This window comes from Equus quagga, chromosome 7 (assembly GCF_021613505.1).
Source record: "Equus quagga isolate Etosha38 chromosome 7, UCLA_HA_Equagga_1.0, whole genome shotgun sequence".
Classification (NCBI taxonomy): Eukaryota; Metazoa; Chordata; class Mammalia; order Perissodactyla; family Equidae; genus Equus; species Equus quagga.
This window is the reverse complement of record NC_060273.1, coordinates 41,542,814-41,563,308: the sequence shown is the minus strand read 5'-3', so window position 1 is coordinate 41,563,308 and position 20,495 is coordinate 41,542,814. Positions and strand designations below refer to the sequence as shown.

The 20,495-nt window shown below is 66.7% G+C and overlaps 1 protein-coding gene across 3 annotated transcripts; it reads right to left on the bottom strand.

Annotated features, from left to right (window-relative positions):
- Positions 1-4,274: 4,274 nt before the first annotated feature.
- Positions 4,275-20,489, bottom strand: PDGFA (platelet derived growth factor subunit A). Of its 3 annotated transcripts, none has more exons than XR_006889534.1 (8): positions 19,889-20,489; positions 18,403-18,499; positions 13,646-13,750; positions 11,826-12,013; positions 6,848-6,962; positions 6,617-6,685; positions 4,494-4,986; positions 4,275-4,364 (listed from the first exon to the last, which is right to left on the bottom strand). XR_006889534.1 is itself a non-coding variant. In XM_046668266.1 (8 exons), the coding sequence occupies exons 2-7, from the start codon at positions 19,949-19,951 to the stop codon at positions 6,630-6,632; spliced, it is 624 nt and encodes a 207-aa protein (XP_046524222.1). In that variant the 5' UTR covers positions 19,952-20,018; positions 20,414-20,489; the 3' UTR covers positions 4,275-4,986; positions 6,617-6,629. The 3 variants fall into 3 exon arrangements, 2 of the variants coding, with proteins under 2 accessions (XP_046524222.1, XP_046524223.1); XM_046668266.1 differs by having other exon boundaries at positions 4,275-4,986; positions 19,889-20,018; positions 20,414-20,489; XM_046668267.1 differs by lacking the exon at positions 6,617-6,685 and having other exon boundaries at positions 4,275-4,986.
- Between the last annotated feature and the right edge of the window lie 6 nt (positions 20,490-20,495).

The window sequence follows — 20,495 nt, the reverse complement described above, 5'->3', positions numbered from 1 at the left end:
ACTTCTTGAGACCCAGCCGCCGCGGCCCCACAGCCCGCCGCGGTCTGGAATGCATGGCCCCGGGGGAAATCTGGGTGGGTGACCGGCCCCCCGTTCCACGGAGGGGACAGTGGGAGCTGGCACCGCCAGGCCGTGCAGGGGGCCGGGGCGGGGCGCCTGGGCCGGCAGAGGGGGAAACGCAGCCCAGGGGTCAGGCAGAGTTCACGGCGCCCGCGGCTTCTGCTCTGCCACTCGGGCCAACGAGGCGCGGGGCTTCCCACTCCAGGGGCCTCAGCTGCTCGGGAGTGCAGGTCTGGGCAAGTCGCAGCTGCCTTCGCTGCGGGGAGAGGCCGGAGCCCCCCCTGGGGACAGAGGAGACCAGGGACCCCGCAGGCGGTGCTGGGGGTGCAGCCCCATCTCCCTGGGGGCCTGCGGGGCTGAGCGGGGACCAGGATGGACTGGGGGCAGCTGGACAGAAAGGCCAGGGTCCCCCACACCTGCCCCGGCCAGCCCACGCCCAGGGCACCCAGACAAGGTGCCCGTTGTCCCACGGGACACACCCCCCCCCGGACCCCAGAGCCACCATGGGGTGAGGCCCACCAGGCCCAAGAGATTGGAGCTCATCTCAGAAAGAGCCAAAATGAGGGGCTGAGCCCGGCCCCCAGGCCAGGCCCTCCGGCTGGCCCCACAGCCTGCAAAGGGCACGGCCGGCCCACAGCCTAGAAGTGGTGGCCTGGTGATGGGCGCAGAGCTGAGCTGTCAGGAAGGGGCTGGGGTCCCACCCGAGGCTGGCCACACCCATCCTTGTCACCTGAGGGTGAGCACGGTGTGAGGGCCCAGGGTCCCCCGGGGAAGGGGGACGGGGGCTCAGGGCCGTGCTCCATGGCCGAGGGCTTGGGCCCGGCCCCGCTGAGGAGGGTTGCAGCCCCCAGCGTTCTGTGTGGGGCGGCTCCCTCACCAGCCCAGAGCCTGCAAAGGGTCCCCTAGGGGAGAGAAAAGTTTGTCTGTCTGTCTGTCCTGCACAGCAGAAGCACAAAGGGCCTCCTGGCTGTGCATTTGCGGGAGGGGCCCCGGGGCCACGGGGCTGCCGGGCTGGGTGGCTGGTGCATGGACCGCTGCCCACGGACGGGCAGGCCGGGGCCAGATAGCGAATGCTCCACATTTTTTGGCGGCTGGAGGGCCCGGTTGGACACAGGCGCCGCTGTGTTCTGCAGAAACCCCAGGCTTTGTGTCCCGGTGCCCGCAGGGCGTGGGGTGGGTTCCAGCACCGAGGGGGACAGGCCGGCTCCCCCACCGTCCCCGCCCCGAGGCCAGGCCGGGCTCTGACCCCACCCAGGGGTGAATCCAGGGCTCCTCCCTCAGCGCAGCCACGGTGACCTGAGCTCGAGGACCCTGGGCACCCGCTGGGCCGCCAGCCTCCCTTCAGGGGCCCAGAAAAGGCTCAGACCCCAGCCCTGCCCCCCAGGCCCCGGCCGGTGCAGACAGACAGGGACCTGGGAGACGCTTCCAGCTGGAGGAGGCGAGAGCGAGGGGGCGCAGCCTGCGGCGAGGGGCCGGCCGAGAAGCCCCCAGGCCTCCATCTGCATCCACATGGTTCTGCCCGGTGAGGGCCATGGGCACGGGGACACAGACTGACAGAGCGGGTGGGCGCCCTCCGCCCTCCCCGTCTCCAGAGCTGCACTCGCAGGTAGACCGTCCTGGGTCCAGCTCAGCCTGAGGAGCGGGAGGGGCCTCCCGCGTCCAGGGGGACCCACGACGCCTCCGAGGGTCTGCTCTGGGCCGGGCCCCTTCGTGCCAGAGGCTAGCACCACCGTCCAGCAAAGGGTTCTGCCAGTGAGAAGCGACTCGAGGTCACACGTCAAGGTCATCCAAGGTCACACGGTGAAGCACCTGAGGTCACACTGCCGGGTGGTCCAGGGCGGGAAGAGTCCAGCAGACACATTCTCGCTCCCCACCCTCGGCTGCCCCAACAAGCGGCCCTGAGGGTCCCCAGGCAGACATCTTGTGAACGTCCCCCCTCCCCGGCCCAGGTGAGCTCGGGCCCTCACTGTGCTTTCCAGGCCCTGGGCCCCAGCGGACACGGCCGCCCGTTGAGCCCCGGCCCAGAAACGCTGGCCCCGTCATCTGGGCCACCCACCTGTCTGGGCCCAAGACCTGGCTGGGATTCGGAGGGAGGGGCCGGGGTGGCAGGGAGGCGCTGTGGGGACGGGACACGTCCCAGGGCGGTGTAGACGGCCCAGTGCCCATGGCCTCTCTGGCCGCCATGTCAGCAGCTCTGGGCCCCCCGCATCCCTCCAGCCTCCCACCGGCCCCGGCAGGCGCCCCCCGAGGCCTCAGGAGGGAGCTCACCCGTTCACATGGGCACAACCCGGTGGACATGTGTCCCCCTCCGCCCGGGCACAGCCCTGGGAGGCGTGGATGGATCCCGGGGTGGGGTCTCCCCACTTCACTGCTTCATCCCAGCCCCCTCTGCCCACCCAGCCTCCACCCCGGAAACGGGTAACGGAGCCGGGCCTGGTGGACAAGACGCCTGAAGCCCTCGAGGGGCGGCTGGGGCAGGGGGCTCGCCCAGAGGGAACGTGGGACACGACGGGCACGGGGCACAGGCCGGGGACACGCCGCCCGGAACTGAGGCCGGGGGTCCCACGGCCGCCACTCGCCCACCACACGCTCATATCACAGGGAAGCCACGCGCCAGAGCCCGGCCCAGCCGGCCTGACCCCTGTCCCACCCAAACTGTTAATTTAAATAAACATTCTTTTGAAAAGTTAAGCTTTTAAGTCGCTGCCAAAAACGAACGTTCGCAGCTTCAGGGCCGGCTGAATTCGTAGCACGCGGCTGGGTTAACACAGACCCTCCCAGCCGCGTGGTTTGTGCCTCTGTAACGGGGGGCGCGGGTGCAGGCGGGAGGAACTGAGTGGCGGTGACCATGTGTTGTCACCACCTGTCACCTCCCGCCCCTCAGTTCTGTGACGTGGTGATGGCAGTGGTGTCCTCGGTGACTGAGTTCCACGCGGCTCTGAGCACAGCCTGGTTCGCAGTCCGTGCCCAGTGGACACCAGCCATGTGACAGGTCAGAGGTCAGGGCCTGGAGTCCCCCTCCAAGGGACGGGGCGCGCAGGGGGCACGTGCAGCCCTGTGCTCCTGCGATGGGAGCAGCTCGCTCTCCCTCGGGGTCCGCGTGGCGGCCGCTTTCCATCTGCCGATGCTGCTCTGAGGCCCAGACGGAGACCCAGCAAGGGACGTGGTGGGCCAGCCCTGAGCAGTCGCCGACTTCTTGGCGTACCCAGGGTTCCTCGAAGGAGAGGCCCCGGACACGCTGGGCAGAGCCATAGAAAAGCCCTCGGGCCACGTGGGCTCAGAACCATCGGCCCCAGACCACAGCCTCGGCCGGGCACGGACGCCATCCCAGGCGGGGCAGGTACCGCTGCGTTCACACCCACCCAAGCCGGGGGCTCCACTGGGGGTCAGGAGAGAACAGGGGACGTAGTCGCTCGCGGTCACCCCAGGGGCAACCCCACGGGCAACAAGGGGTCTCGCTGGTCACTCAAGCCTCTGGCTTTGAAGACGGGATGGCAGGCCTGGGGGACGCAGGCTGCCCGGGTCACTGGCTCACCCGTGAGGACAGTGCGGTCGACCCACTTGTGAGATAATCCGTCCTCGACCGCCAGGCTCGGCGGGTGGCCGGCCTCCATCTCCAGGAGGCCACGGGCACTGGCCGGATGGCGCCTTCGGGCCATTCCTGGAAGGTTCCGGAATGCCGAGGGCAGGCCACGTTCTGCGAGCCCTCGTCGCAGGCCAGCCCAGAAAGCCGTGACCTCCCAGGAGAGCCGGGGTGCAGATGCGGTCACACGGCTAGAAAAACGTGGCCGTGAAACACTTCCCACGTGTACAGGTTTTGCCGGTGGGTTTTTTTTTCCTTTTCGGCTCAAAAATACACACTGCAGGCTCCCCAGTGGATAAAACCGACAATATTTGATAAAACCCAAACTTCACCTTTATGAGATGGCACCGCGCACCCACAGGGCATGCTGTAGCGCACACGCGGCGTGGGGCATCCTACCCAAGACAGCAAATGTGGGTTCCGGCCGAGCCCCGGCGGCCGCAGGGAGCGAGCTGGGCAGCCAGGCGGGAAAGCTGCTCGCACCGCGGGCTCCGGCCCCCGGGAGGCGACGCGGGGCCGGCGGGCGATTGGTTCACGCTCCGTTCTCTCCAAACGGTTTAAGCCCAAAAGGAAAAGCAATGGGGGTCGAGGAGGAAGGGAAGAGCCAGGAGCACGAGGACATGCCTCGGAGGAGGGTATACACCGCGTTTATTTAATACAGCTCGCTCGCTCGCGTCCCACTTGGGAGAGACCGTCCCACCGTCCTGACCGTCACAGCAGCCTGGTGTCACCGGCGTAAACGCCATCCAGGAGAGGATTAAAAAAAAGAAAAAAGAAAAAAAAGAAAGCTAGGCAGAGAGTAAAAAGGAAAAGCTTAATAATCACTTTATGGTGTAAAAAAAAAACCCACTTAAGGCTCTGGGGAGGGTTTCGTGCAGACGTAACACCACCGCGAGGAGACGCGGATCTGAGACACTCCCGGCGCCCACGGGCCCGTCGGCGTCCGTCCGGGGTCGTCCCGAAAGCGGGCCCCGTGTCCTCGGCTTGAGCACCTGTGGCCGCCCTGGACAGACGTCCAGTCCCCGGGGCGTCCCCCACTCCGGCGACCGTTCAGACGTTCTGGGAGTCAGTCCGCGTGCGCTCACTCGCTCACTCTCTCGCTCTTTGTTTGGACGAGGGAGCTTCCCCACATCCCGTCGCCGAGGGCGACGATCTCGCCTTGACGTCACAGGAAACACGCGTGGGCCGTCTCTTTGTTCTCCAGGGTGCGCACGGGGACGGGTTTCACGGAGGAGAACAAAGACCGCACGCCGGCCACAAGCACCGTACAGAGTTCAGGAATGTAACACGCCACGTACATCCGTGTCCCGGGGAAGGGCTGCTGGCTCGTCCTCACCTCACATCTGCAGGAGACGGAGAGACACACTGAGCGAGAGTCGGGGCTCGAGCACGCGGCGCCGCGGGGACGGCGACCCGATCTGGCCCAGCGCGCGCGCACACACAGCGTGGCAGGTCTCAGATTTGAAGTTTCCACGAATTTTCTCAAAATCAAACATGCCTCGTTACCTTTTCTGTAACACCCTGCCCAGAATTGGGACCAGGCTCCCGGACTAACCCCGTTCTCCCATTGTACAGATGGGGGAAACTGAGGCCCAGAAAGGTTCTTTTGCCTTTCTCCACACCTTCCTCTTTCTCCCAGCCTAGAGCTTGATGTGATTTCTGGAGCTCTGGCAGCCTTCTTGGGCCATGAGGCAACCCTGAGAATGGATGCCCTCCAGACACTTTGAGCAGGTGGGTCTACACTGAGCTCTGGGCCAGAAGCATCGTCCCCATCCCACGTCCACCGCTCATTCCAAAACTCGTACCACCCGCATGCCCGCAGCCCAAGCCCAGCAGGGCCTGGGGGAACCGGGACACCTGCCTCTCCCTTTGGGGTCTCTGTCATCGGCTGGCCCATGGGGCCAGAGCCCAGTGGTCTGAGGCCTGGATGCACAGCCGGACACAAAGCTGGCCCCCACCACACCCTCGGGCTAGCAGAAGCCAGGCCACACCATCATTTCGGGGTTGCTCCTGGGACCTACTGTGTGGACCTTCCCCCCCAAAGGATGCTCGAGTGGACCTGCCCCTGGCCTGGCAGCTCTGCAGCCACACACTGGACCCGACTCGTCCCTAAGAATTCTCACGGCTGTTTGTTTCAGACACACAGGCTCCCGCGGGCCCAGAGCCACGACCGGGCCACCCAGAGCTAGACGGGCCAACACCAAGGGCCGGGAAGCCTTGAAAGTGCCCCCTCCAGGAGGAGACTGGCTGCCCAAATCCCGTTTTCCTCTGGGAAGCACGGTGCCTCTCTAAAAGACTTCATTTCCCAGACCCCCGGCAGCTGAGGGACGGCCACGGGCTCGAAGCAAGAGCCACCAGGTGGGGTTTCTCTAAGAGGGTTCTTTTACCCTTCTTCCCATCTGTTTCTTCCAGTGTGGAGTGTAGATGTGATTTCAGGAGCTTTAGCAGCCACATACGGCCATGAGGCAACTCTGAGGATGGCCACCACTGGTCCTAGAAGGAGGAGTGCCCCTGATGGCACCTTGAGACAGCCGTGCCTGCTCTGGTCTGCGGCTTTACGTGAACAGTGAACGTCTACCTTAGCTCAACCCTTATTTCCAGGGTGTTCCTAGACCCCTGTGAGCCTCAGTTTCCTCATCTGTCTGACGGGCGGGGAACCCAGCTGGAAAATGGCAGAGCCACCCGCCTCCGCTCAGAAAACCCCAATCACTGCGTTCCCGTGAGGCCTCCGCCTCCCGATCATGGATAGAGCCCGAAGCCAGGGCGGGCGCTGGGGCAGCCGCAAGCCGGGGTCAGGCTCCCTGTGGCGGGAGGGGCATCGGGACGGAGCGAGGAGCCCGCAGCCCAGCCCCACACCAAAGCCGCAGCGCGATCAAGGCCAATCAGGGCTGTGTCCGGCCGAGGGGGTGATTGTCCGTGCGATCGGTCAGCGCGCCTCCACCCGCGGGGCTGCGGCCCCCGCGGAGCGCCTACCTGGTCGGCCGCCTTAGGTGGGTTTTAACCTCTTTCTTTTCCGCTTTTTACCTGACTCCCTGCGCCTTCCTGTTAACAGAGGCAGGACGGCGACACCGCGCGGTCAGCACCGAGCCGCCGTCCTCCCGCGAGAGCCTCCATCGGCCCGGCTGAGCGCCGGCCCTGACTCGCTGGCCGGTCGCAGCCTCAGACCCCACGGCCCCCGCCCGGCTCCCGGCCGCGCCCGCTTACCCGTCTCCTCCTCGCGGGGGCCGGCGGCCGTGCACGCGCACTCCAGGTGCTCCTCCAGCCGCACCTGCACCTCCTTCAACTTGGGCTTCTTCCTGACGTACTCCACCTTGGCCACCTGCCGAGACCAGGCCGTGAGCCCCGTGGCCGCCACGGGCGCCACGCGGGCCACCGCCGACCCCCGACCTCCCCACCGCGGGAGAGGCAGTGCCTGTGCCCGGTCCCTTTTCAATTGAAAGTAAACCGCTAAGGCTGCGGCCCGCGGGAGGAGGTCTGAGCCCCAAGGTGGGCGGGGAGGGACGGTGATGCTGCAACGTTTGGGGGACAGCCAGGGCCGCTGGGCGTTTCCAACGTGAAATGATGCTACAGGAGAGACAAGGCCGCGGCCGAGACACCGGGCTGCTGCCCGAGGCCCAGGAGGAGGCTGCTGGGTCTGGACGGGGTCCCCGGTCTGTTATGGGCTCCAGATGAGGACCCCACGGGCTCCGGGCCACGCCGGCCCCACCGAAAACCTCTTCCCCAAAGCAGCCGGGCCGGGCGCACGGCCACCTTGTGACCCCCAGGCCACAGCCCTCCTGGAACCGAGGAAGCCGCCTCAGAGACGAAGGCGGGGACCCCGGGCCGTCCCAGGAGGGGCTGGGGGTCCAGAGCCGAGCGGTGGGTCCTTGCCAGTCGCGTGAAGGCACCGCCGCCCGTCCACGGGCCTCGCCAGCCCGACCCCTCTGGGCACAGAACCCCAGCACAGGGACCCACGTCCACACCTGCTCCCGGGGAGGAGACGGCCCGGCCCCGAGGGCCCGAGGCACCGTTCAGACAGCCGAGAAACCAAACCCCCACAGACGCCAGGTCGGAGCCCCAGAGGCGGCTTGTTCTGTACCAGGAGCACAGCTCCACCCTTCCACACGCGCACACACGGATGCACACGCCTGGCATCCGTGAACACGTAACACACGACCCAGGGAGCCCTGTCGAGCCTCGTGTGCCAGGCCGCAGACCCACGCGCCATCCCCCAGCTCCATCCATTTGCACAGACGCAGTTCTCCAGTGGCCCCAGGGGGCCCCCAACCCGAACGCCCGCAGCCCAAGCTCTGGGCCCCGTGGGGAGCTCGTCCCAGGCCTCACGGAGCCGGGCGCACAGCTGACACTCCGTCTATGCCAATGTTCGCCCCGGGGACATCCACTCCGCCCCTTCCTGATCACCCAGGGAAACTGAGGCAGAAGGGGAGCAGAGCCCGCCCAGGTCATACTGCAAGCACATAGCGGCACCGAGGCAACTGGGAGGGCCTGGAGCCCAGAAGCCGGAGGAGCCCCGGGCAGCAGGGTCAGCCCTGCACCCTGGCAACGGACGGCACAGCCCGAGGGTGAGCCGGCCCTGAGGCTTGTCCCGACCTGGCCATGGCTGCTCAGCCACATTAATGGTTAACCCGTAGTGCAAAGGGTGCTAGGCGAGCGGCGGCCGTGGGAGAGGCGTGCGGCCCGGGTGTGAACGCAGCGGGGCGGGCCTGGCAGATTTCCTGGTCAAGAATCGGGAGAGAAAGAGAGGCCCCAGGCAGGAGCGGCCGCAGGTGGGGGTCTGTTCCCTGGGGGGATCCAGGGTTGCACTCACCTGTCCACCTGCCAGGGGACCATGAGCCCCGGTTGGGGGGAGGCGTCTCCAGACCATGTGGATAGACAGATGCCCTGTCCTGTCTACAAAATGGGAGCCAGGTCACACCCACCCAGGGGTCGCCGAAAGGAATCCACGAGGCCACGTCTATGGAAGCTTCTGGAAGGGGGGCCCGGGCGGCCTCGGGAGGGAGGGAGGCAGGCCTGGAGTCAGCACTTCCCTTCAGAACCCCCAGCTCCCAAGTCGAGAGAGGCCAGTGAGCAGGCCCCGAGGGCCACTGGGGGTCATGGACGGACCCTCCCTCCCTCGAGGTCACAGGGTGGGCCGCACCTCAGCAGGCGTCCCAGAGAGCAGATGGCGCCTGGCCCTCGGGAGGTGGACAAGCCTCACCCAGCTTCCTCGGGGGACAGACACGGGGACCTGGGCTCAGCCGAGCCCCCCAATTCCCGGGCAGAGGGGAGCAGGCTGTTTGCCCAGACAGACAGCCGGCGGGGTGGCGGACAAATCAGAAACGCCGTCCCCCCCCCGCGGCCCCCATTGCAAAGTGCGAGGATCACCGGCCGCTCGGGTCTGGGACCCACTTCTCTGCAGACGGCCCGTTTTTATCAAAGAAAAACAAACCGCGGGCGGTGAGCACACCTGCCACGGGAATGCGAGGATTCCGACGCTCCGCCCCGCACGTCTGGCAGGAAACGGCCGCATTCCTCCCCCAGGGACGCGCCGCGAACGTCAGACCCTGAAACGTGTGCTCAGTGCCAGCCGGGCCCACAGGACGAGACGCTCCCCCCGAGGGACCCGGCCGGGCGCCTCGGCCCCCCAGACCCACCCAAGAAAGGACCTGGTGAGGCCGTCACGCCCTCTGGAGGAACAGGGGACTGAGGCCCTGCTGCCCACCAGTCCCGGCTGGACACAGGCCTGTGCTGAGGGGGACCCACCCCTCCCAGAGCAGGCATCACCTGTTGACAGATGGGGAAACTGAGGCAGCACAGACAAGGCCGCCTCTTCGCTGGAAGGAGGCCTGGACTCGGAAATAGCAGAAACCCTGGGCTCGTCCCTCGACCAGGAGGGGGTGGTTCCTGAGTCCGGGACGTGGCGGTCCCAGAGTCCATACCCCATGTCCCCTCCCCAGCCCCCCACAGCCGCATAGAATGAAGCGGACGCCTGGTGAAGGGGACGACCTCAGCCCTTCCCCTCACCCGGCTAGAGGTCAATGTGGCACGGAGAATGGTGACCCCAGGCTCCGGGACCTGATGCCAAAGGGCCATGCCCCTGGGGCCGTGTCCAGCTTCCAAGGCCCGACCTGACCCACGGGGGCTTCCTCAGGCAGACATGGGGTGGCCCCAGCCCCACGTCGAGACACAGACCACCAGAGCCACTGCCCTCGCCCTGGGCCCTGAGCCCTGAGCAGGACCCCCGGCAGCTGACGGGCTCTCCTGCTCAATCAGGCTGCAAAGCCTGGCCTGGCCCCAGGGGGACACACCCACACCCCCATCCGAAGCCTGCGGTCAAGCAAAGCAGAGCCTCCACCGACCCCCTGGACACGGCCGCAGAGCTGGGTCCCGGTCTCTGGGCACCTGGGGGACCGACCAACTCGTTCGTTTACTGACCAGCTCTGATGCGGCCCCAGGACAGTGGGGACCGTGGGACTGCCAGGCCGCCCCCCAGAGGCTCCCAGTCCAGCTGCCGCCTGAGGGCAAGTCCCAGAGGACAGAGGACAGCCCCCAACCCGGGGCCGCTGACCCCCGGCACCCACCCCACAGGCCCAGGGTCTGGGATTCCTCAGGCCAGGCGTGGGGGGCCGGGTGGCCTCCACAATGGGCCTCCTGTTCCCGCTGACCTCTTGTCCCCTCTCAACCAGAACCCCACAGCCTGGGGCCGGATGTTTTCCTGCCAACCCTCCGCAGGAGGCAGGGCCGGGGTCCCAGGCGGGCACCCAGTGAGTAACCAGCTGCCTGGGCTCCAGCTGCAGGACCAGGCCCCCACCCCCTGGGCTGACCGCAGCCCCGTCTGGGCCGAGAAGGGCCCTGGGCTGGTGCCCGAGGCAGAAATGGACCACGGCTCCCAGGAGGGGCTGCCCACCCTCCCTCCCGCTGGCCGTGCTGGAGCCTCTGGATGCGGCCCACCTGCTTCGGGGGGGACCATGGCGGGGGGTCACTGCCCACCCAGGACTGGACACTCCCCAGGCCTCATGCCACAGGGAGCAAGCGGGGTGGGGAACAGCGGGGGTCCCCAGGATGGAGCCTCACTCTGCTCCAGCATCCCCAAGCCAGAGACCCCATCTCAGACAGTACCCCACGCCCGTCGCATCTGGAGCACCCGTCGCATCTGGAGCACCCGCCACCCCCCCCACGCCCCAGAGAGAAAGACCGCAGGGTCCTGGGTGCCTGGGGCCCAGGACACACTACATACCAAGGGGGGACACCGAGACCCAAAGGGGCACAAGTTGTGAAGAGCCGGCGGGCAGGCAGGGCCGTTTGGGTGCCGAATGCACAGTTGGGCCTCAGTTTCCTTCTCTGACAAACCAGAGCAACAACAGGGACACATGGTGTCCGGGCAGGGGGCCGAGAAGCCTCAGCCGGGAGCCAGCGCCCCAGGGGCCACCTGGGGCCGGGCAGGAAGCCGGCGGAATGCGCTCGCTCAGCACGCGGAGTGCGGCCTGGGACCAAGGCCCTGCGGGTGAGTCCAGGGCAGCTGTCCGGTCTCAAGTGCTTCCCGTGTGACCACAAGTGGCCCGGCCGGCCCCGCAGCCCCACAGCGGGACGGCTTCCCTCCGGCTCCCCACTCCAGCCCGACAGGGACCCGCCGGGCACAGGGATGAGGGACGATGCCGATGGTCAAGGAATGAGCTCGAATGCGCCCCCAGAACCGACAGCCTCGTTCCAGCAGAATCGGACCCGCCAGCCATCAGAGGCCCAGCCGAGAAGGGGGCCCTGTGGCCCAAATCCACGCCCCCCAGGGTCCAGCGGGACCAGAGCCCACCCAGAAGGCAGAGCCCCCAGAGGCCAGAAGATGCCCCGAAACAGGATGGCCAGCTGCCCCGGGGCCCTCGGGGTTCCACAGCCCCAGAGCGGGGTCACCGCCCTGCAGACCCATGTCACAGACAAGACGGGACGGGAGCGGCCCCCGGCCCTGGGAGAAGCTTCCGGACCCCACTCGGGTCTCAGGGCAGAGTGAGCACGGCTCCACGAACTGAGGGGACAACGCACGGCCTCACAGAACCTTCCGGAGAACGGCTCCAACAACAGGCACATCCCAAAGGAAGAGGGTGCCCTCCCCGATTCACACAAGAGAAAGTGAGTGTCGGCTGGCAGAGGGGACCCACGCCCCAGCTCCGAGCCCCGGCCCCGCCTCCTCCCCGGCTGTCGCAGGGCTCACCTTGACGCTGCGGTGGTGCACGCGGGTCGGCTGGCACTTGACGCTGCTGGTGTTGCAGCAGCCCGTGCAGCGCTTGACCTCCACGCACGGCGGCCAGATCAGGAAGTTGGCGGACGTGGGGTCCACCTGGCTCCGAGGTATCTCGTAAATGACCGTGCGGGTCTTACAGACAGCGGGGATGGCCTCCTCTGCAGACGAGAGCTGCGGTCAACAAACGCGGAGCCCGCTCCCCGCCTCCCGCTGGCACCCGCGCCCCCTCTGTGACACCCCCGGGGCTGCAGCTTCCTCCACAGGACGCTGGGAGCCGAGTCGGGGGAGGGCAGGGGCCCGAGTGGCTGCGGGTGCGGCTGAGGGCGGGTGGGCCAGGGACCCCCAAAGTCTCTTCCATCAAGGCCCAGGGACCCAGGACAGGACACAGACACGACACACAGACATTGGGACACAGTCCGGTGCACGACCTTCCTCCCCACGCCGGCCTCAGGCCCAGCTGGGCGTCTGCAATGGCCGCCTGGCGCTGTCCAGCCATGGGGACCGGCCAACGGGAGGCCCTGCCGCCCAGACACGAGCCTAGGATGCCCGGCCAGCAGGCGGAGGGCCACTCGCCAGAGCCGCTGCCCCAGCAACACCATGGGGCCGGAGCCCAGAGCCAGGAGGAGCCTCCAAGGGTGTGGGGGGCCCAGCACGGCCCCGACACGCATGCCCCAGCCCCTTGCACGACCCCGTGGCCAGCACGGGTGGGCCTTCCCTGCGCCGACGAGGGGAAGAGCCTGAGATGAGATCAAAGGACCAGACTGGCCTGCCCTCGCCCCTGTGCCTGGTCAGCCTGTGTGTCCCCTCCTGTGGGCTTGAGATGACGTCCCGGGGGCCCTGGGGCACGCAACTCCTCGGGACCTGGGACCACCTGGGCAAGGAGACACCCTGGTCCCCCAAGAACATCTCGCAAACAACGCGGGCTGGGTGCCAGGCGTCTGGTCGCCCCATGGGGGTGGCAGGCTTCGCTCACGGCCCAGCCCAAGGCCGCCAGGTGGGAGGGGCCCAGGAAACCTGGCCGTGGGGACAGAGGGCGGAGCCAGGAGACCAGCCCTTAGAGAACGGGGTGTGAGAATGTGAAAGGCGTGGTCCTGAGAGCGAACCTCACCTGGGGGCCCGCTCGCCCTAACTGGGAACCGTGTGCCCGCACGTCAGGCTAAAGGTAGGAGCTCTAAGCCAGCTTCTTGGAGGAGACCCAAGCTCAGTGGAGGAGCCACGCGCCCAAGGTCACACACACTCAGCAGCTTCAGGACCCCCGATGGCAGGGGACTGGGTGGGCCACACCCCCCAACTGTCTCCCCAGGGCCAGAAAGCAAACGCAGAGACGCCCTAAGAGAAGAGCCTGAGGCCCAGAGACCCCACCAGCTCGTCCTTCCTCACGGGGGTCACACAGACGAGGGGATGCTCGAGAGCGAACAAGAACCAAGACACCCCAACCCCGGGCCCTGGGGGAGCCCCAGGAGCAGGCAGGGCCGCAGGCAGCCCACCAGGCGCGGCTCAGGAGCCCCAGCGCTCCGCGTTAGGAACTGGGGATGGAACACGGCCACGCTCCCCGCGAGGCCTCCTGGAGAGCAGGCCCCGACAAGACCGGGCACTTGAGGAATTTACGATGGCTCTCCGCTCCTGGAAACTCTTGGCCCCGGCCAGGCCTGCAGCGAGGAGCGGGCGGGCGGGGGCAGAAGGGGGTGGGGGGAGGCCCCCGGGGACGGCAGGCGGCCAGAGCTGAGGGTGCTGGGGACGGACGCTCACTGAGGCCACAGCGGGGAGCCCGCCCAGGCCCCAGAACTCACCGATGCTCCTTTTCCTCCGGATGGGCACAGGCCGCTTCTCGGCCGCATGCTTGGTGGCGTGGCCCCCGTGGGCTCTCAGGCTGGTGTCCAGGGCATCCTCGGGCCCTATGGGGAGAAAGAGGAGTTGGGCACCAGCCGGCCAGCGCCCACCCACATGGCAGCCAGCACACCCCACCTCCTTCCCCAAGATGATGACGGGGGTCCCCCCAGGAGACCTTCCACTCCCGCAACAGGGTGAGGAGAGGTCCCAGAAGTGAAGAGGATGGAAGATGCCCGAAAAGATGCTGCCGACCCCCACAAGCCCACACGGAGGTCTCCAGGCCGTGGCGCCCTCGCTGCAGCTCACGGCAAAGCCGCAGACTTGGGGGGGCCTCCCCTTCCTCTCCAAGGAAGAAGCCCTGAGACCGCTCTCTGCGTCCACAAGACCCAGAACCGACAGGCCTGCTGCTCTGCGCCAGGCCCACCTCCCGGGCAGGGTGCCACCTCGGAGAGCAGGCTGGACAGCGGGCTGACGGAAAGAGGAGCAGAGCCCGCAGGGCAGCTTTCCCAGCGCACCTGTGTCCGCCTCCCTCCCTCCCTCTCGCTAAAGCCACACCCTTGATGGGGCAGCCCAACCTCTGACGGACAGCCAGACCCCACTCGTTCCTGAAGTCAGTCCACTCTGAGGGCGAGAGGGGGAGACACCCCAGGAAACACAAGAAAGACACATTGCCTCCTGCCCAGTGTCCAGCAAGGGGCAGCCGCAGGACGGACACGGGGCGGCCCAAGCCTGGCGAACACGGGGACAAGCTGGTAGGATGAACAGTGCCCGAGAGCCACAAGCATGGAGGGGGGGCCCTCAGCCAAGATCAGAACTGGACCCCAATCCCCCAGCCGGTTAGACCCCCCGGTGCACACACCTCCCCAGACAGGCTGGGAGAGGCCCGGGTCTCCCAGGCTCCTGGAAGGAAAAGAGGCTGCGTCTGGCCCGTCTGGCTGGAAGGATGAAGTGGGTCACACCTGGCCCCCCCAGCCTTGACCCCAAGACCAGCTGGGGGGTCTCTTCCCACTTCTGGCCTCCACCTCTGCCTCCCCACAGATAACCAAGGCCAACGGGTCCAGGAAGGCGGGCCCCACGGCCAGGAGCTAAAGCAGCTGCACCACGTCCTGTCTTGCCATCTTTTCCCCAAGAAGCTCGACTGGTGTCCTGGCCACCAGCCCAGACCAGAGGCCCCTCCTCGGTGCCCGGCCACCTGGGCCTCGTCGACGGTCCACCAACCACCAAGACTGAAAAGCTGCACGTTTTAAAACGGAAACGGAAATCCGTGCGTCAGGCGCCAACGGCGAGAGACACGCTCCCAGAATCCTGAAGCCTGAGCAGAACGCAACTTTTTGCCCAAAACGACTCGATGTTGCACGATGTTTTTTGAAGACCCAAAATCAGACCAGAACTGGACTACTCATGCCGTAAGAATTTCCCATCAGCTAACTGTTACAAGAAGCGTTTTTTTTTTCATGAAAAAGTGACTCTCGTGAGTCACGTCCTGGTGGTGGCCACGGTGCCATCGCCAAACCAAGGAGCAGCTGGCCCTCCGCTCGCAAGAGGAAAGTTAAGGACGGCGACGACGTCGGCTACCATTTTCCGACGCCTTCCCACGGCCAGGCGTTGACCACTTCACTCGTGACAATCCTAACGTGTGTACAGGGGGCTGAGGACGCTGGGCCCAAGAGACAGGCAGACAAGCAAGGACAGACAGAACCGGGAGCCCGTGGCCAGGCTGACGACCTTCCCGCCCGGCCTAGTAAATAGAGGCAACGACAGCCCTCCGGTTTATCAGCCGAGCTGGAACCTGAAACCGGCGACTTGCTTTCGAGACACAAGATGGACAGAAAACGGCTCCTGGTCAGACAAGACCATCCCTCGCCACTCGACCAAGATGGGTGGTCAGCGAACCAGGCGCGACCCCCACACTCATGGGGGAAGCGGGCGATGGACGGATGCTGGTTCAGAGGGAACCCCGTGGGCACGAGGCCCCGGAACTTCTCTGGGGACAGTCAATCGAGTGGTTTCCCTCTTGTCCTTCGTACACGGATGTGTGAACACAACTCGGACGCGGAAAGTCCCCCACTCTTGGCGTTGGCGCCTCGTCAGGGCCCGAGGGGACATTTACGGATCAGTTACTGAGTGACCGCAGATGGGCGCCTGGCCAGCCCAGCCGAGAACAGAGCTCCCGAGGCCGCTCCACCAAGCGGTGTGTTGTCATCGCACCCGACGAACAGGCCCCAAATTCCACGGCATTCAAGGACCACATGGCGGCCTCTGGACGCCAAAGCCATCCATGAAAAAATCAACTACCCGTCACTCCGTACACACTCCCGGAATGTGGCGGGCTCCGAGAAGTTTCCGGAGCTGGTCTAGGAATCCTCCACCTCAGGGCGTCCAGCCAGACAGCCTGGAGCCTCGAGCTCAGTTTCCACATCTGTAATGTGGGGGTGCAGCCGGCCCCCTGGGAGGACCCAGGATCCCACAGCCAAACGCACAGCTCCACCCACTCGGGGGAGGAGCCAGTCTGCTCAAAAGCCTCTTTTGGGATTCCTGGGCATTAACCTGACACCCAGAACGGCCCCTTGGAAGGGCCACCCCGGAGTTTTTACAAAGAAGGATAGAGGAAACCGAGGAAGGAGTCAGCCCCCCAGATGCACTGATCCCAGACGGGCCTCTGGATGGACCTAGCGGGCAACCCAAGGCCTAGAGGGGGAGCTGACGGCCCAGGTGTTTACAGCCTCCCCAGCAGCCCGACCAGCTTCACGTCTTCCCCTCAGGTGGGAACAGGAGTCGAGGCAGAGCCCCCCAGAACAAGTTCTAGAAGCAACCGGACCACTCCGGTGCTCAGGCCAGAGACGGTGGGCTCCTGGATCTCAGCTTCCACGCCTGTGACGGGAGGGCTGGACCAGGAGGAAGGACACCCAACCCATCTCGGGGTCTGTGTTGCAAAGGGTAGCCCTGGGGGCAGGGCCAGCGAGCAAGGAATATCCCCAAGGCCCCTCGTCTGCTCTCACTCCAAGTTTCCCAGGCACTGGGAGTCGCACCCTGAGAATCACCTTATAGACCCCACAACACCTGGCAGGTGGACAGCGGGCAGGGGACCCACAAGCCACTCACTGGGGCAGGAGAAAGATGAGCACCCCCAGTAACGGGGGAACCTGAGAATTGGCTGGGGCATCCTTGCTTCTTCAGTTTGGACCACCCCAAAGACGCTCAGGCCCAGAAGCCCCCAGGTCAGGAATGAGCTGCCCGCTGAAGGCGTTAATGGGTGGGGGGTGGGGGAGGCGGGGCTGCAGGGACCAGAATAAGAATGGGCCCAGCAGAAAAGTGAATGGCCCATTTCCCAGTGGCGGCGTCCCACGGCCATCCCACAGAGAGGCCTGGCCCTTCACAGGACTCGCTGGGGTAAAGCAAAAAAAAAAAAAGCCCTGGAACCTTTTGGGGGAGACAGTCTCCCCACTTCCCAAATCCATCCGGGACCATCAGAATGCAAACAGGCGTTTGCCTCACATTCTCCTCAGGGCAACACAGCAAGCAGCCAGACTGAAATCCCCCCCTGGCCCAACTCTGATCTCCAAGTGAAATTCTACCCCCTTCCCGATAAAGATCAGCCTGAGGATTTCCTGGGTCAAGAAACTACAGAAACCGGCGGCCTGGCTAGAAAATGGTTTTGGCACAAAACGAAAACAGCCAGGCCCCGCTCTGCACCACCGTAATTAGGTACAAATTTCCAAATGACTCGACATGTGACTTTACTGAATTCCCCCTCCGCCCCCCTTCCCTTCTTCAGGGCCGTTCGAGGGAGAGGAAAATCTTCATTTCGCTTACAAACCTTCCACCCGACCCGTGCCTTTACTCGCTCGGTTGGACAAGTTCACTCGGGGCCTCTCTTCACCATCCACAGTAAGTTTTCCATGTGAGTATTTTCCTAGTTGAATCTCACACCGGAGTTCCCACCCATGCGATGCCGGCCAGAATCCTTGCCCTCCGAGGGGGCTCCCTAGGGCCCACCGTGCACCGCAGCCAACCGGCTGTCCCCACCGCCTCTGCCCACCCGGGGCCGGTCCAAGTCCACAGCGACGCTCAGGAGCTTCCGAACTCCGCTTGACAAATAAACTGTTTTGTCAAGTGAGTGGCTCCACTCCAGGGCCTAAGGATGAGCCCCAACAGCAGATGCGTCCAAGGCGCGCCTTTTTATTGCCTCGTGAAAAGGGAAGGCACGGGCCTCCCGCGACCACAAAGGCCCGGCCCCTCGGCAGGAGCCTGGCGAGTGCGCGGCGGCCACAGGGGGGCCCGACCCGGGGGCACCGGCTCCTCCCACGCCTCCCCCCGCCGCGCGCGCCCAGGGCTCTGCGCCCGGGCCTGGGCCGGCTGGCGCGCTCCTCCGGCCGAGGGCAGGCGCGGGCCGCACACCTGGCCGGGCCGCCGGCGCCCTCTATGCGGCTGAACTTTCTGTGACACACCAGGCATTTTCCTTAAATGCAAAAACAATCCCCGGGCGAGCGAGCGAGCGAGCGAACAGCCCTCGGCCGCCGCCACCGGGGCAGAAAGCGGCGACTGGAAGAGAAACTCCTGACTCATGCGCCTGGGCTTTTACGGCCCGAGGTTGGATTCTGACCTTTCGGTGCGCTCCTGCGCGGCGCCCGGCCCGAGCGCGGGAGGCGGCCGGGGCGCCCTCTCCACCCGCCCGCCCGCGCCCTCCCCGCGCGCCGAGGAAAGGGACGCGATTTACCTACGGAGTCTATCTCCAGGAGTCGCTGGAGGTCCCGGATGCTGTGGATCTGACTGCGCGCCAGCCTCTCAATCAGCTCGCGGGGGATCTCGGCTTCCTGCAAGCAGAACCACACGGTCAGCGACCCCCCGAGAGCGCCTGGCCCCCCGACAACGCCCGGCCAGACCCACGCGGGCCCCGCGCGCGCAGGACGCCCGCCCCCCTGCCCAGGCCCTGGAGCCGGAGGCCCGGGGGTGGGGCTGGGTGAGACCCCCCCAAACCCTAGTCCCCATCCCTGTCTGCCCTTTGCAAAACGAAAGTCCTTCCCGCTCCTACAATTCCACACAAGAGCCCTGTGCCCCCCTCCCCCCGCGGGGTGTCGGTTACAGGAGGTCTGGGGGCGGCGGGGGCCCCGAGTTCCTGATTTAATGGTGAAAGCGACATGGAGAAAGATCAAGTTGAAATGCGTCACGGGTCGGCGACCAAAGTCACAGCGGCCCCAACACTTTAATCCAGCCCCCGGGGGCTTAAATTTCACACCCCGGAATCCCCGGCCGAGCCTATGGGGGAGAGGGTCTCTCCGACTCACACACGCGCGCGCACACACTCGCTCACACCCACACTCACACTCGCCCCACCCCGGGCTCTGGCCCAGCCGCGGCCCTAGCGCCGACCGAGACGCCCCAAACGCAGCCGAAGCTGCCGGGGACGCGAGAGTTAAACATCCACCACGCGCCGCTCCCCAGCCCTGCCCAGACCACCCCCACCGCACGCTCCCCCTGCTCAGCCCTGCTTTTTAAAGGGAGTCGGGGGTCGCCGGGGGGGGGTGGTCTCGAGCACCAGGTTCCCAGGACTGGGCTGCAGAAAGTCATTCATCACCGCACGGCTCCCGGGGACCCGGGATTGGAGGGTGGGGGGTGGGGGACGCCGGCGGTGGGAGGGCGCGGGCGCCTGGCCCGGCCCCGGCTCGCCTCGCGCAGCCACCTGTAAGCAGGCCCCGGGCGGGCGGGACTGCGCGGGCCCGGCCGCCCCGCCGGGCTTGGCGACCTGGAACCGGGGGCTGCGGCCCCGCGCTGCCCACCCCGCCTGCCGGGGGCTCCCGCCGCAGCCGCCCCTACCTGCCCCTCGGCCGTTCTCCTTCCCTCCCCGGGCTCCGCCGGCTCACACACCCCCTTCGGCGCTCCCCGAACCCCGATACTGCATCGCCCGCAGCGCCCCGGGTCCCCTCCCCGGAGACGAGCCCGCGCCCCCCGAAGTTTCTCCCCACTCGTCCACCCCGCCGCCCTCCGCGGCAAAGCGACGCAACACGCTGGAAACTCACCAGACACACTTAGGCATGGCAGAAAATAGAACCCAGTTGGGAAAATTCAAAAACCGACCACCCTGGCAGAAATCAGAACGCGCTCCGCAGAGCCCCGGAGCCCGGGGCGCCCGGGCCAGCCGGCGGCCGCAGGGGGCGTGCGCCGGGGGAGGCGGAGAGGGGCCGGGGCGCGGGGGTGGCACCCACCTCGGCGAGGGCATGGGCGAGATATCCGCAGCCGAGAAGCAGGAGGCATGCCCAGGTCCTCATCGCGTCCCGAGGCGCTGGCGGCTCGGCGGGGAGGCGAGGCCGCGGGGCGGGCGCTCCAGCCGGACTCCTGTGGCGGCGAAATTCAGTACCATCCCTCAGGGAGCGCGGCCCGGAGGAGGGTGGCGCGGAGAGCAGGGAGCCGGCGGAGCGCGCCCGGCGCGAGCAGCGAGCGCGGAGAGGCAGGCAGCGCCAGCGAGGAGGAGGAGCAGGGAGTGCGCGCTCGCCGCGCCCGCCGCGCCGGGAGCCTCCTGGGCCGCCGGGTAGGGGGTGGGGACGGAAGGGGCGGAGGGCGGGGGCTGGGCCTCTTCCGTGGTGCGTTCCCGGTGCTGGCCGCCGCCGCGCTCGCTCCCCGGCGCTGGCTTTAGGAGCAACCCGGCCGGCAATTCCGCGAATCTGCGGGCATCAGCCCCGAGAGGGACCCCGGAGCGAGGCTGCAGCCGCCGCTGCCGCACCACCCATCACCTGTCTGGACGCCCGGCCGGGCCCCGGGCGCGGGCTCGCGCTCTCCCCGCGGGCTGCGGGCTGCGGACGGCCCCCCGCGCCC

Coding starts and splice junctions, on each gene's coding strand:
- PDGFA (XM_046668266.1), bottom strand. CDS start 19,951: ATGAGGACCTGGGCATGCCTCCTGCTTCTCGGCTGCGGATATCTCGCC. Junction 18,500..19,888: donor TCGCCCATGCCCTCGCCGAG/GTGGGTGCCACC, acceptor TTCTGCTTGCAG/GAAGCCGAGATCCCCCGCGA. Junction 13,751..18,402: donor CCTGGAGATAGACTCCGTAG/GTAAATCGCGTC, acceptor TTCTCCCCATAG/GGCCCGAGGATGCCCTGGAC.